This window comes from Mesoplodon mirus (assembly GCF_964341445.2).
Source record: "Mesoplodon mirus genome assembly, chromosome: 3".
In the NCBI taxonomy this organism is placed as follows: domain Eukaryota; kingdom Metazoa; phylum Chordata; class Mammalia; order Artiodactyla; family Ziphiidae; genus Mesoplodon; species Mesoplodon mirus.
In genome coordinates this window covers 185,931,197-185,943,584 of record NC_138978.1, presented here as the reverse complement: position 1 = coordinate 185,943,584, position 12,388 = coordinate 185,931,197, and the positions used below count along the sequence as shown (strand labels likewise).

The 12,388-nt window shown below is 39.0% G+C and overlaps 1 protein-coding gene across 2 annotated transcripts in view; it reads left to right on the top strand.

Moving 5' to 3' along the window:
• The first annotated feature begins 261 nt into the window (after positions 1–261).
• KCTD3 (potassium channel tetramerization domain containing 3) overlaps positions 262–12,388 on the top strand; it is a 71,730-nt gene continuing 59,603 nt past the window's right edge. For both annotated transcript variants that reach the window (XM_082613801.1, XM_082613800.1), the window contains exons 1-5: positions 262–757; positions 5,058–5,111; positions 5,354–5,399; positions 7,046–7,119; positions 12,247–12,305. In XM_082613801.1, the coding sequence (XP_082469927.1) occupies positions 675–757; positions 5,058–5,111; positions 5,354–5,399; positions 7,046–7,119; positions 12,247–12,305 (316 nt within the window). In that variant the 5' untranslated portion in view covers positions 262–674. The remainder of the gene's footprint in view (positions 758–5,057; positions 5,112–5,353; positions 5,400–7,045; positions 7,120–12,246; positions 12,306–12,388) is intronic.

Genomic DNA, 12,388 nt, shown 5'->3' with positions numbered 1-12,388 from the left:
CACGTGGAGAAGGGAGACAATAAGGATGCTTAGAACAGCTTGCCCAGACTTGCCCTCAAGTCTGAGCAAATCTGAGTCCCGGGGCTGGAAAATCTGAAATGTAAAAGAGAAACGTGCTGGGATTGCGGGAGTAGGAGGGAAGAAACAGGATCCCATGGGACCCGGCTTTGGTCCAGGAGCGCATTCCCCCACCCCCCCACCCCTCCGCGCCGGCCGCTGGGTTGGGAAGCTCCTCCTCCCCGTTTCCTTCCTCCGCCTCAAGCTCTGTGGCCGTGGCGGGCGAAGGGCAGAACGCTGCGGTATTTTGTCCCACGCGGCGACCCCTCCTCCCGCCGGCGCTGCGGCCGCAGCGGCTGCGAGGGGGGCAGCGGAGAGCTGACGGCAGGCCACGGCTGGGCGGCCTGGAGGCTACGAGAGGTGGAGGCCCGGCCGCCTTCCCGCGCCACGGGAGCGGAGGGGAAGAGGCGGACGCCCGCCAGCCCCGCCCGGTCGCCGAGAACGTGGGGGAGGCTCCGCGCGCCGCCCGCCCCCCGGCGCCCGCAGCCCTGCTGGCCCTGCAGCCGCCGCCGCCGCCGCCGCCGCCGCTGCCTCCGCCTCCGCCTCGGGCTCCCGCCGCGGGCTCGACGGCCCCGGCCGGGGAGGGAGGGCGGCGGGTGCTGCCGGAGCCGCCGGACATGTCGGGAGGGCACTGCGGCAGCTTCGCCGCGGCGGCGGCCGGCAGCGGCGAGATCGTGCAGCTGAACGTGGGGGGCACCAGGTGAGTCGGGGAGAAGGGGCTCGGGGTGGGGGGATAGCGGGCGGGCGACCTCCGGGGGAGGCCGGGCCCCGGGGGGGGGGCGGGATAGCGGGCGAGCATGGGCGCCGAGTCGGCGGGGAGCGCAGGGCCCTCCGGGCGGGAGCAGGTCCGCGGATCTCGAGGGGCAGGCGGCCTTGGGAATCACCGAGACCAGGGTTCATCTGGCCGCGCTGCCGCCTTCCTAGAATATCAGCAACGTCCCTCCCCATTTCTAGGGGATCAGGCCGAGAGGAACATTCTATAGCCTTCCTTACCTAACCCTGGCGCGTACTTGAGGAATTTATTTTATGGAAGCCGGGCCTTGTGGTTTGACTGTTGCACGTGCACCTGCCTCCCTTTCTCTTTGGTCAACAAGGTAAATCGATTTGCTCGGGCGATAATGCCTCAGTAAGGGCTGTTTGAAATCTCCAAGAATTTCGGTGGAGGGAGTGCCGTAGTTGCGCGGTACGTTGTTATTTATTTTCAGAGTTTCTTGGTGCGTGGCTCTGAAGGATCTGTTCAACTTGTAGGGCAGCGAGTCCAGAAACTGCAGTTTGAAGAGTTGGTTCTGGGAAGCTTTGGGTAGTGGCACCCTGTGGCGCTCTCCTAGTAAACAGACTGAAAGCTCTTCTCTGATCTCTCTCTGGCCTTCCACTCCCTTACTGTGTCTTTTAATAAGCTTGTTGGGGGGGGGGGATCATACTTCTGTGGATTTGCTATGGTTTATGAGTCACTCCTCTCGGAAATGGGAGTTTGCCAGCTGTTTCAAGGAAGGGGTAGTTGAGTTTTAGGCTAGGTGGGAGATAAACGATGAAGCGCCCTGGGAGTTAGTGTATTTTGCTATGCTCAACACCTAGGACTTTTCAACTAGTATTTTTAAAAATGCACAACGGCAGCACTGTGAACCATAGTGATAAAAATGTATAGTGTTTGAATAGTTTTCTGAGTGTGCTGGAGAATTCAACACAGGAAACAGTAATGCTTTCTCTGCTCACTCTTTTTTTCCCTCTTATCCCCCAAGCAAAACTGTTTATTAGTTTACAATGTTATTGCTGCTATATAGATTCCGGTTTTATGGAGGGGAAGATTGGTGTCTCCTAATGCAAGACATGGATATTTTCCTAAAATCACCTGAAAATTTTGCCACCCTGGTAACTTATGGATGCAGAAATGTAATACCCTGCAAGAGCTGGCCTTCAGAAGAGTAGCTCTGTAGTCATTTAAAATCCCTGCCCTAGTTTCTAATTTCCTTGAAGTTGAGTAATTGCCACTGGGAGAACCACCTGTGGCATAGAATTGAACTCAGCTGTGAAGTGGTAGAGTGAAAGTCAAAGGAGAGTTTCTTATGAGCAGAGAAGCACATGGTATAGGTAGGGTCTAATAAAAAAAATGACCAATTTTTATCATTTATTTAACACTTCATGGATGATTCAGAAAGTAGAGAAGATGAGGTTTCATTTAGAATTGTTAATATTATTATTATTTACCAGAAAAACCCTAATGAAGTGAAAGAAAACCAGTGTGGCTCCATTTGTGATTAATTCTGTTTGAATGAGTATGATTTGAGGCCTCAGGAGAGAAGTCTGGGACCAGCCAGTGGGAGACTAGCTCAGCAACCTTAGGCAAATTACTTTTTAGTGCTTAGTTTCCTAAAATGTGTAATGACAATAATAGTACCAACCTTCCAGGATTGATAAAAAAATTTGAAGCAATAAATGGGAAATACAAGGGTTAGTGGCATTATCTATCAATAGTAACTTTGCAGAATAAATAATTTTATTATTATTATTTTTTGGCGGTACGTGGGCCTCTCACTGTTGTGAACTCTCCCGTTGCGGAGCACAGGCTCCGGACGCGCAGGCTCAGCGGCCATGGCTCACGGGCCCAGCCGCTCCGCGTCTTGTGGGATCTTCCTGGACCGGGGCACGAACCCATGTCCCCTACATCGGCAGGCGGACTCTCAACCACTGCGCCACCAGGGAGGCCCAGAATAAATAATTTTAACTAGATTGTTTCCAAGTAAATTTAGTAGGAGGCAAGTAGCATGGAGTATAAATGTGGATATGTTTTGCTGAGGCCAAATGCACGTGATCTTTTTCTTGGCATACTGTAGATATGAGATAAAAACATAGAAAAGGCTTTTCATATATATACATTTCAGAGAATTATGCTTGTCATATGTAATTTTAAATGTTGTAGTTTTCATGAAGTCATATTTGGAACCAGTGAGAGCTTGGGATTTGCCCCCCACCCCCATCTTCCACTTGTTTGGAGAAAAAAAAAATTGGTGGGGATGAGAGTCTAATCCCTTTGCCAGAAATTCCAGATTACTAAACCCACCCCGAACTGCTGATTTTAATTGAAATTGCTAATATGACTTTAAGCAGACCTGGGTAATTTTCTAAGTAACACAAAATTTAAGTTATTTGGCAAACAATTTGCTGAATAAGCAGTGAATGTGAAAGGTCACAAGTTAGAAGTGATCCTTATTTGGAATTAATTTGATTGCCTCTAAAACACAGTGACTCAATTTTGCAGTGGATCCTTAGAAATTTCAGTTTACCATTTACTGGGTTTGCTTCTATTGATTTGACCAAGTCAGTTTCCTCTAACTAGTTGTAATCTACTTCTCATTTTTTTCTTAAGATTCTGGTAAGAAATATGCTTGGGAAAATTTGCCATATTTTCTTGAGTAAACTGGCTCCTTTCTTAGCCTGATTAATGGGCACAGGAGCTACTTTAAAACAGTCATGTAATGCTAGAAAATGAATGTGGAGGGAAAGTAAAGGTCTGTTGGGCTCTCTTCTGTGTGAAGATACGGGGTGATGGGACAGCGAGTCACAAATACATAGTGCAGTGTGATGTGTCTTAAAATGAAAATATTCAGACATCAGGTGCTGGACTGCATGAGCCCTATATCGAATTCTTTGTCATGCCAGTTTACATCAGTTACTGATTGTTTTGCCTCGGTCTGTTACACGAGGCTTTGATAAAGTCCCCCTCAAATTGGTGGTAATAAGCAGACTTGATCAAATGGCAGTTAACCTCTAAACAGTGTTTACTGAGTGATTTTTGAATGAGTGAATGCAACAGTTGTGAATAGCCCAAGACTATAAAGGAAATGTTAAATGCATTATGTGCAGTGGGATTAATATGAGCTCAGAAAGATAATATAGGATAGTGTATTTGGAAAAGCCATTAAAGAGAAGGTAGAACCTGGATGGTATCAAGAAAGATGGACGGGGCTTCTCTGGTGGTGCAGTGGTTAAGAATCCGCCTGGCAGTGCAGGGGCCACGAGTTTGAGCCCTGGTCCGGGAAGATCCCACATGCCGCGAAGCAGCTAAGCCCGTGAGCCGCAACTACTGAGCGTGCGCTCTGGAGCCTGCGAGCCACAACTAATGAGCACGTGCGCCTAGAGCCCGTGCTCCGCAACAAGAGAAGCCACCGCAATGAGAAGCCCGTGCACCACAACGAAGAGTAGCCCCTGCTCGCTGCAACTAGAGAGAGGCCACACACAGCAACGAAGACCCAACGCAGCCAAAAATAAAATCAAAACATAAATTTATTAAAAAAAAAAAAAGATGGGGCTTCCTGGTGGTGCAGTGGTTGAGAGTCTGCCTGCCGATGCAGGGGACACGGGTTCGTGCCCCAGTCTGGGAAGATCCCACATGCCGGGGAGCGGCTGGGCCCGTGAGCCATGGCCGCTGAGCCTGCGCGTCTGGAGCCTGTGCTCTGCAACGGGAGAGGCCACAACAGTGAGAGGCCCGCGTACCGCAAACAAACAAACAAAAAAAGATGGCTGGAACTTGGATAATTGAACATGAGGTTGATGCAGCTGGGATGGAGATTCTGAAGTGGTATAAGCATGGATTGTTTGGGGATATTAAGAAGTACTGTCTTTCTTATTAGAGGGGAAAACAGTTTGTGTTGGAGAGATGAAACGTGACCTGAAGATAGTATGTTATGTTGAGAATTTTAGACTTGGTGTGGTGCGCTAATTATTGATTCTTCAGTAGATTGGCATGCTAGAAAGTAGTGTTTTAGGAAGCTTTATATGTAAGCAAATTAATTATTTGATTTTATTGACAGCTCTTGGAATAATCTTAACTCTGAATTGAAAGTAGCAAAATTTAAAGATATTAAAAGTAATGAATATAATTGATACAGCTAGAGCTATGCCGCAGCTTGTAAATCATTAGCCAGCATATTAAAGCAAGTTAACTAACATGGAAATTTCAAATCATGTCCTCTCTTATAATATCAGATACTTTTTAATTGCAGGTTTAGTACCTCAAGACAAACACTTATGTGGATTCCAGATTCTTTTTTTTCCAGGTATTTCATATAATTCTTTAGTACCTTTTCTTAAATACAGTTGATTATTTATTAAAACAATAAAAATAAATATTTTTATGTATTGAATAAAAAAACTTAACTCTTAAAATATAACTTTTAAATTGTTATTTTACCTTGGAGATAGGATGATTCATTTGTGTTGGTCTTTGATGTTTGAAAGACTTAGAGCATTTTATTCATACTCAGATTTTAAAAACTAACTCTGTCTTAATGACTTGTAGTTTGCTGAGTGGAAGAATTTCAACACTTCGAGATGAAACTGGTGCTGTGAGTATAACAATGTTGATGTATGCTCTAAATTAGATTAAAAAATGCTTATAATGTTTGATCCTTATACTCTAAGAAGACAGGGAAACTACTCTATGAAAGTACTACTAAACTACTAAATGAAAGTATATGTACTTAAAGATTTTTATTTCTTGTCATGAATAGTGTTTCTGTAATTATAGAAGAGAACTTGAAACTGGGAATACTGCATATAGCAATTTAAATAATCATGATTAGAGAGATTGTAGGATCTGAGCTTACATTGTCAAGAGAGGAAATATTTCTTTTAATCAATAATTGAAACTTGAACAGTAAATAGATGAATGTAAATACTAAAATATTTCAATATTATAATGGTAAGATGTTGCAAATTAGTAGAGTTCTACAATTTTTTATTGTGGAGAATAACCTTATGACCTTGTGCAGCAATGGTGTAGTGAGGGAAGTAAAGAACTATTAAATTTCAGTTAAACAAATTGGTTTATAAATTTAAAAAGCAGTTGTAATATGAACAATAACATGTAAAATAAATGTCTAGGGCTCACAAAAGCAAGTAAGACTTTCATTTGGGAGGCAACAAAGAGACCAGAGGTGTTTATTTGTTGTGATGAGATTTGCAGATGGAATAAAGCAGCACAAGCAGATATGTCCGTGTGAGATTATAAAAAGGACATCAGTCATTAGATCTCTACAATTCTCTGGTGTTTTCTTCAACTTCTGATTGATTCTAATAGAAACAAAAGCAAGAATTTATGAAGCCAGAAGAACCTCATTCATTGTATATAGTAACTGATTATAATATAAGAAGGTTTATTATTTGCTACCATTCTGCTGTGTAATTGACTTACACAAGCTTTAAAAGGTGTTCAGTTTTATGGTTAGAGCTTTTGTAGTTGGTTCAGAATAGTGTTGGCATACGTTCCTGTAAAAAGTTATCGATTATGTATTTCATATCTTTTAAGCATTTTATTTTCCCCACGTGTATTCTGTGGTGCTGTTTGTTATTTTAAAACATTTTGTTGTTGTTGTTGTCACCCTCCCCTTCACCCTGCACCCAGCCCTTGAGGAAATTGAGATAGTGGTATGTAAAAGTGCTACTGTTTTCCAGTTTGGACAGCAGTGTGCGGTTTTACTTTTCTTGATTGCCTCGTGTGTATTATAAAAGTACATTGTTGTTTTAATTATTCACTTATGAATCACAGACTATGTAAATCACAATCACTGTCACCAATAATTAGTGATCAGATGATGTAAGAAAGTATTATTCATGCACAATGTTTTCAGAGTATTTATTGAATTCTAGAATATTTCAGATAAAAATTTTCCCTTTGGTGTCCCTTTCACCAAAGATATCAATTAAATAGAAATGAGAAAGTGGACTTATTTGATACCATTTTTCCTGCACCTTAAAGTATAATCTAACAACAGCTTTTCGGGTGGAGAAAAGACACCACTACTACCACATAAATGCACACGGTTAAAACTACATTTCAATTTTGGAAACATTAAAATTTAATAAGAGTGGAATCAAGGAGGTATAGTATTTAAATAATTCAGTATTTGTTCCCTAAGTTAGTGTTACAGATATTAAAGTTAGAAGTTTAATTTATAATTTGAAAGTAAAATTTGTAATTCTTTATTTACAGATATTTATTGATAGAGATCCAGCAGCGTTTGCACCCATTTTAAATTTTCTTCGGACAAAAGAACTAGACTTAAGGTAAGAAATGTATCTTTTTAAAGTAAGTTTTTATTCAAAGGTATGGTTTTGGGTATATTTTATGAAGAAAAGTTTTTTTCTCCACCCCAAGGTTATTTTTGTTTAAAAGTTTCATCAGAATTAAACTGTCATAGATACAGGCCACCATCATCCCTTCCTCTGGATTACTCTAATAGCCTTCTTACCAATTTCCCTGTCTTCATTCTTATATCCCTTCCATTCATTTTTCACACTGTAGCCAAAATTAACTTCTGAAAATATAAATCTAATCTGGTTATTCCTCTGCTTAAAACTCTTACGTGTTACTGGATTAATGGCTAAGGATTTTGGATTTCCTGTTGTTTCTTAAGGCTCTCTCTAATCTAGCTCCTGCTTGATTTCTGTTGCTTCAGCACTTTCAACCCTTTCTGCTCTCAGCTTGATTCTGATCACTTCAATGATCCCTGCTGTGTCTGCCTCATACAGGTGTTCAGAGTTTCCTGTACTGCTGCTACCCCAGTAGTCTATCTTCCATTAGACTTTAAATTCTAAAAGGACAGGTTGTTTACTGTATACCTGTAGGATCGAGCATTGTGCTTGACGCATAGCGATACATTTTTTTTTGGTGGGTAAATGAATGACCATTTAAACTATTTCTTTAACTTTGCCATAGTCTACAATCTACAATGGAAGCTACAATCTAATTTGTATTTTATTGTTCTTTTATTTCATATATTCCTAATGAACTTTCACTTAAGGACCTATTAATACTTTTTTAGATAACAGCTTTTAGAATTCTAATTGTTTCTTTAAGCTGCTTCTTTATAATATTATATAATTTTTGGCTTATATTCACTAGAATATGCGCTCCTTGAAAGCAAAGATTTTTTTGTTTGGTTTGTTCCCTGCTGTGTTCCCAGTGTTGTTAAAATGGCATGTATAGTAGCTGCTCGATAGATATTTATTGAATGAATAAAAGAGTTTGTTGGGGCTTTTTGTTTGTCTGTTTCTTGGCCTGGGGTGGAAGTGGGAAGTATATTACTAACTACTTAACTTCTGGGTAAAATTATTTTTAGCATTTGATTAAAGCCTAAATTTACTTCTAGTCAGTGTCCTTGTGACTAATCCACGACTAAATCACCCACGAATGGCAGAACTATAATAGTTTAAATATTTGTATTCACTGCTTTTCTTTCAACTTGCTTCTTTATTTCATTTAGGGAAGCCTAGCAAACTTAAGTTCTCTGAGTAGTACCTTCTAAAAGAAGGTGGGAAGGAATTGAAAAAAGAATACTATGTTCTACTTCTGTTTTTTGCATAAAATTCTTGTATTGCACTTATCACACTGTATTATCATATTTGTCTGTCTTCCCCAGACAAATAATTAGCCAGTGCTACTCTAATGTTAACACAAGTAGTTTTGAAATAGAATAAGAAAGTTTTAACTGTTCTTATTAAACTAGTTACAACCAATTTCACAAATAAAAGTAATTTAATATTGCAATTACATGTATTCATTAGTCCTACAGAATTTTTTTTGTCTGTTGTTTTTTAAGACTTCTTTTTTTAATAGCAGTTTTAGGTTTACAACAAAATTGAGAGGGAGGTACAGAGATTTCCCATGTGCCCCCTGCCTTCATTATCAGCCTCCTCCACTGTCAACATCATTCACCAGAATGATACTTTTGTTTTTTGTTTTTTGTTTTTTTTACAACTGATGTGAACCTACATTGACATCATAATCACCCAAAGTCCATAGCTTACCTTTGGTTCACTTGGTGTTGTACATTTTATGAGTTAGCACAAATGTATAATGACACGTGTTCATCTTTATAATACTGTACAAAGTATTATTTCCATAATTTGGCCTTTTCCAGAATGTCATAGTTGGAATCACACAGTATGTAGCCTTTTCTGATGGACTTCTTTCACTTAATATTATGCAGTTAACTTTCCTCCATGTCTATTCATGTTATTTCTTTTTAATGCTGATAATATTTCATTATCTGAATATACCAGTTTATTTTTCCACTCACCTACTAAAGAGGACATTTTGGTTGCTTCCAAGTTTTGGCTGTTAGGAATAAAGCTGCTATAAACCATCCATGTGCAGGTTTTCGTGTGGTTGTAAGTTTTCAACTCCTTTGGGTAAATACCAAGGAGTGCCGTTGCTGGATCGTATGGTAAGAGTTTTATAGGAACCTCAGACTGTCTTTCAGAGTGGCTGTAGCATTTTACTTTTCCACCAGCAATGTATGACACAGTTCTTGCTTCACATCCTTGCCAGCATTTGGTGTTAGGATTCTGGATTTTGGCCATGTTAACTAATGTGTAGTAGTAACTCATTGTTTTAACTTGCATATGCTTCATGACATATGATGTGGAGCATCTTTTCATAGCTTATTTGCTACCTCTGTATCTTCCTTGGTTAAGGTCTTTGGCCCATTTTTTAATTGAATTTGTTTCCTTATTGTTGAGTTTTAAGAGTTCTTTGTATATTTTGGATGGCAGTCCCTTATCAAATTTGTTTTTTGCAAATACTTTCTCTCATTCTGTGGCTTGTCTTATTTCCTTGACATTGTCTTTCGTAGAGCAGAAGTTTTTAATTTTAATGAAATCTAGCTTATCCTTACTCCTCTCATGGATTATGTCTTTTGGTTGTATCTAAAAAGGTATCACCATACCCACTGTCATTGAGGTTTTCTCCTAAATGTTATCTTCTTTGAGTTTTTTAGTTTTGCATTTTACCTTTAGGTCTGTGAATAATTTTGAGTTAATTTTTGTGAAGGGTGTAAGGTCTGTGTCTAGACTAATTTCTCTCTTGTTTTTTTTTTGCATGCAGATGTCCAGTTGTTTCAGCACTATTTGTTACTCTATTGTTTTGCTTTTGCTCCTTTGTCATAGATCAGTTGACTATGTGTATGGGGTCTATTTCTGGGCTTTCTGTTCTATTCCATTGATCTGTTGTTGATTCTTTTCACCAGTACTACGCTATCTTGATTTTTCTAGCTTTATAATAAAGCTTGAAGTTGGGTAGTGGTAGTGCTCTAACTTTGTTCTTCTCCTTCAATATTGTGTTGGCTATTCTGGATCTTTTGCCTTTCCATGTAAACTTTATAATCAATTTGTTGATATCCATAAAATAACTAGCTAGACTTTTGATTAGGATTACATTGAATCGGATCAAATTGGGAAGAACTAATGTCTTAACAATACTACGTCTTCCTATCCATGAACTAGGAATATCTGTCCATTTTTTCAGTTCTTTGATTTAAGTCATCAGAGTTTTGTAGTTTTCTTCATATAGATTTTGTATATATTTTGTTAGATTTATACCTAAGTATTTCTTTTGGGGGGGTGTTAATGTAAATGGTATTGTGTTTTTAATTTCAAGTTTCTCTTGTTCACTGTTGGTATATTGAAAAGCAATCGACTTTTGTACATTAACCTTGTATTCTGCAACCTTGCTATAATTGCTTATTAGTTCCAGGAGATTTTTGTCCATTCCTTTGGATTTTCTATATAGACAATCATGTCATCTGTGATCATCAGTTTTATATATTTCTTCCCAGTCTGTATGCCTTTTCTTTTCTTTTCTTGACTTGTGTAAATAAGGATTTCCAGTATGAAGTTGAAAAGAAGTGGTGAGAGGGAATATCCTTGTCTTGTAACCAGATGTTAGTGGGAAGTTTCAAATTTCTTACCATTAAATATAATGTTAGCTATAGGATTTTTTTTAAGTAGTCTTATCAAGTTGAGAAAGTTCCCCTCTATTCCTGTTTTAGTGAGAGCTTTTATTATGAATGGGTGTTGGATTTTGTCACATGCTTTTTTTGCACCTATTGATATGATCATGTGAGTCTGTTAATGTGATAGATTACATTAATTGATTTTAGAATATTGAACCAGCCTTGCATACCTGAGATAAAACCCACTTGGTTGTAGTGTATATTTCTTTTTAGACATTGTTGGATTCGGTTTGCTAATATTTTGTTGAGAATTTTTGCATCTGTGTTCATGAGAGATATTGCTCTGTAGTTTTCTTGTAATGTCTTTGTCTGGTTTTGGTATTAAGGTAGTGAGGGCCTTATAAAATGAGTTAGGAAGTGTTCTCTCTGCTTCTTTCTCTGAAAGAGAGTGTAGAGGATTGGTATAATTTCTTCCTTCAGTGTTTGGTGGCATTCACCAGTGAATCCTGGGCACGGTACTTTCTGTTTTGGAAGGTTATTATTGATTCAGTTTCTTTAATACATGTAGACCGATTGAGATAGTCTTTCTTGTGTGAGTTCTGGCAGATTGTGTCTTTCAAGGAGTTGTCCATTTCACCTTGGTTATCAAGTTTGTAGGCATAGAGTTGTTCATAGTATTCCTTTATTCTTTTAGTTTTCATGGAATTTGTAGTGATGTCCCCTCTCTTTTCTGCCCAGGCAATATTTTTAAAGCAAGGACAGATTATAACTGAAACCTAAAATGAATCATTTAAAACTCTTAAGCTTCTATTCGTTTTTACTTCTTATTTTCATATTACTTTATTGTAACATCTTTATCTGGGTAACAGCCCTTCTTAAGGCTGATCTTTGTTTTCCTCTGCCTTCTGTTTTGCTTTTGTTTTTGGTTTCTGTTGAGAAGAGTCATTTATCTGAATTTGTTTGTTCAGTAAATATGGATTGCATAACTATTACACACAAGCACTGTGGTAGGCACTGCATGAGGCATACAAACATGGATCAGAGGAGAACATGCTTGCAGGGAGCTTATAGGATAATTGGGGAGGTTAAAATATGTATAGAAATTATGCTTAAAAGCAATTAATACCATAGGAATGATTTCCACTCTTGTTTGCCTTATTAGATACTTACTGATAATTACTTGTATTAACCCTATAAAGCCCTAATCTCTCATTTAGTCATCCAATTCATCTGTATATAAATGGTTTTTTTAGTAAGAAAACGTTCTTGGTGGTGTGCAGTTTTTTTTATCTATACTTCTTCAGATAATTAAGGATCTTAGGAAAAAAAGTAAGTTTTAAAGCCCTATGACTTTGTTCATTAAGAACATTAAGAACCTAGTACTTTTTCTTTCTGCTTCAGATGATAATCCGAGTTGCCAGTGTTAGAGGATTCACATCATTCATTGGTTTCTTTGTAGGGGAGTGAGTATTAATGTTCTCAGGCATGAAGCAGAATTTTATGGAATCACTCCATTAGGTATGTATCCTAGTATTTTTTATTTATGATTTGACCCCTTGAGCACTAAACTTGCCCAAATGAAATGTGTTTTATATCAGGTT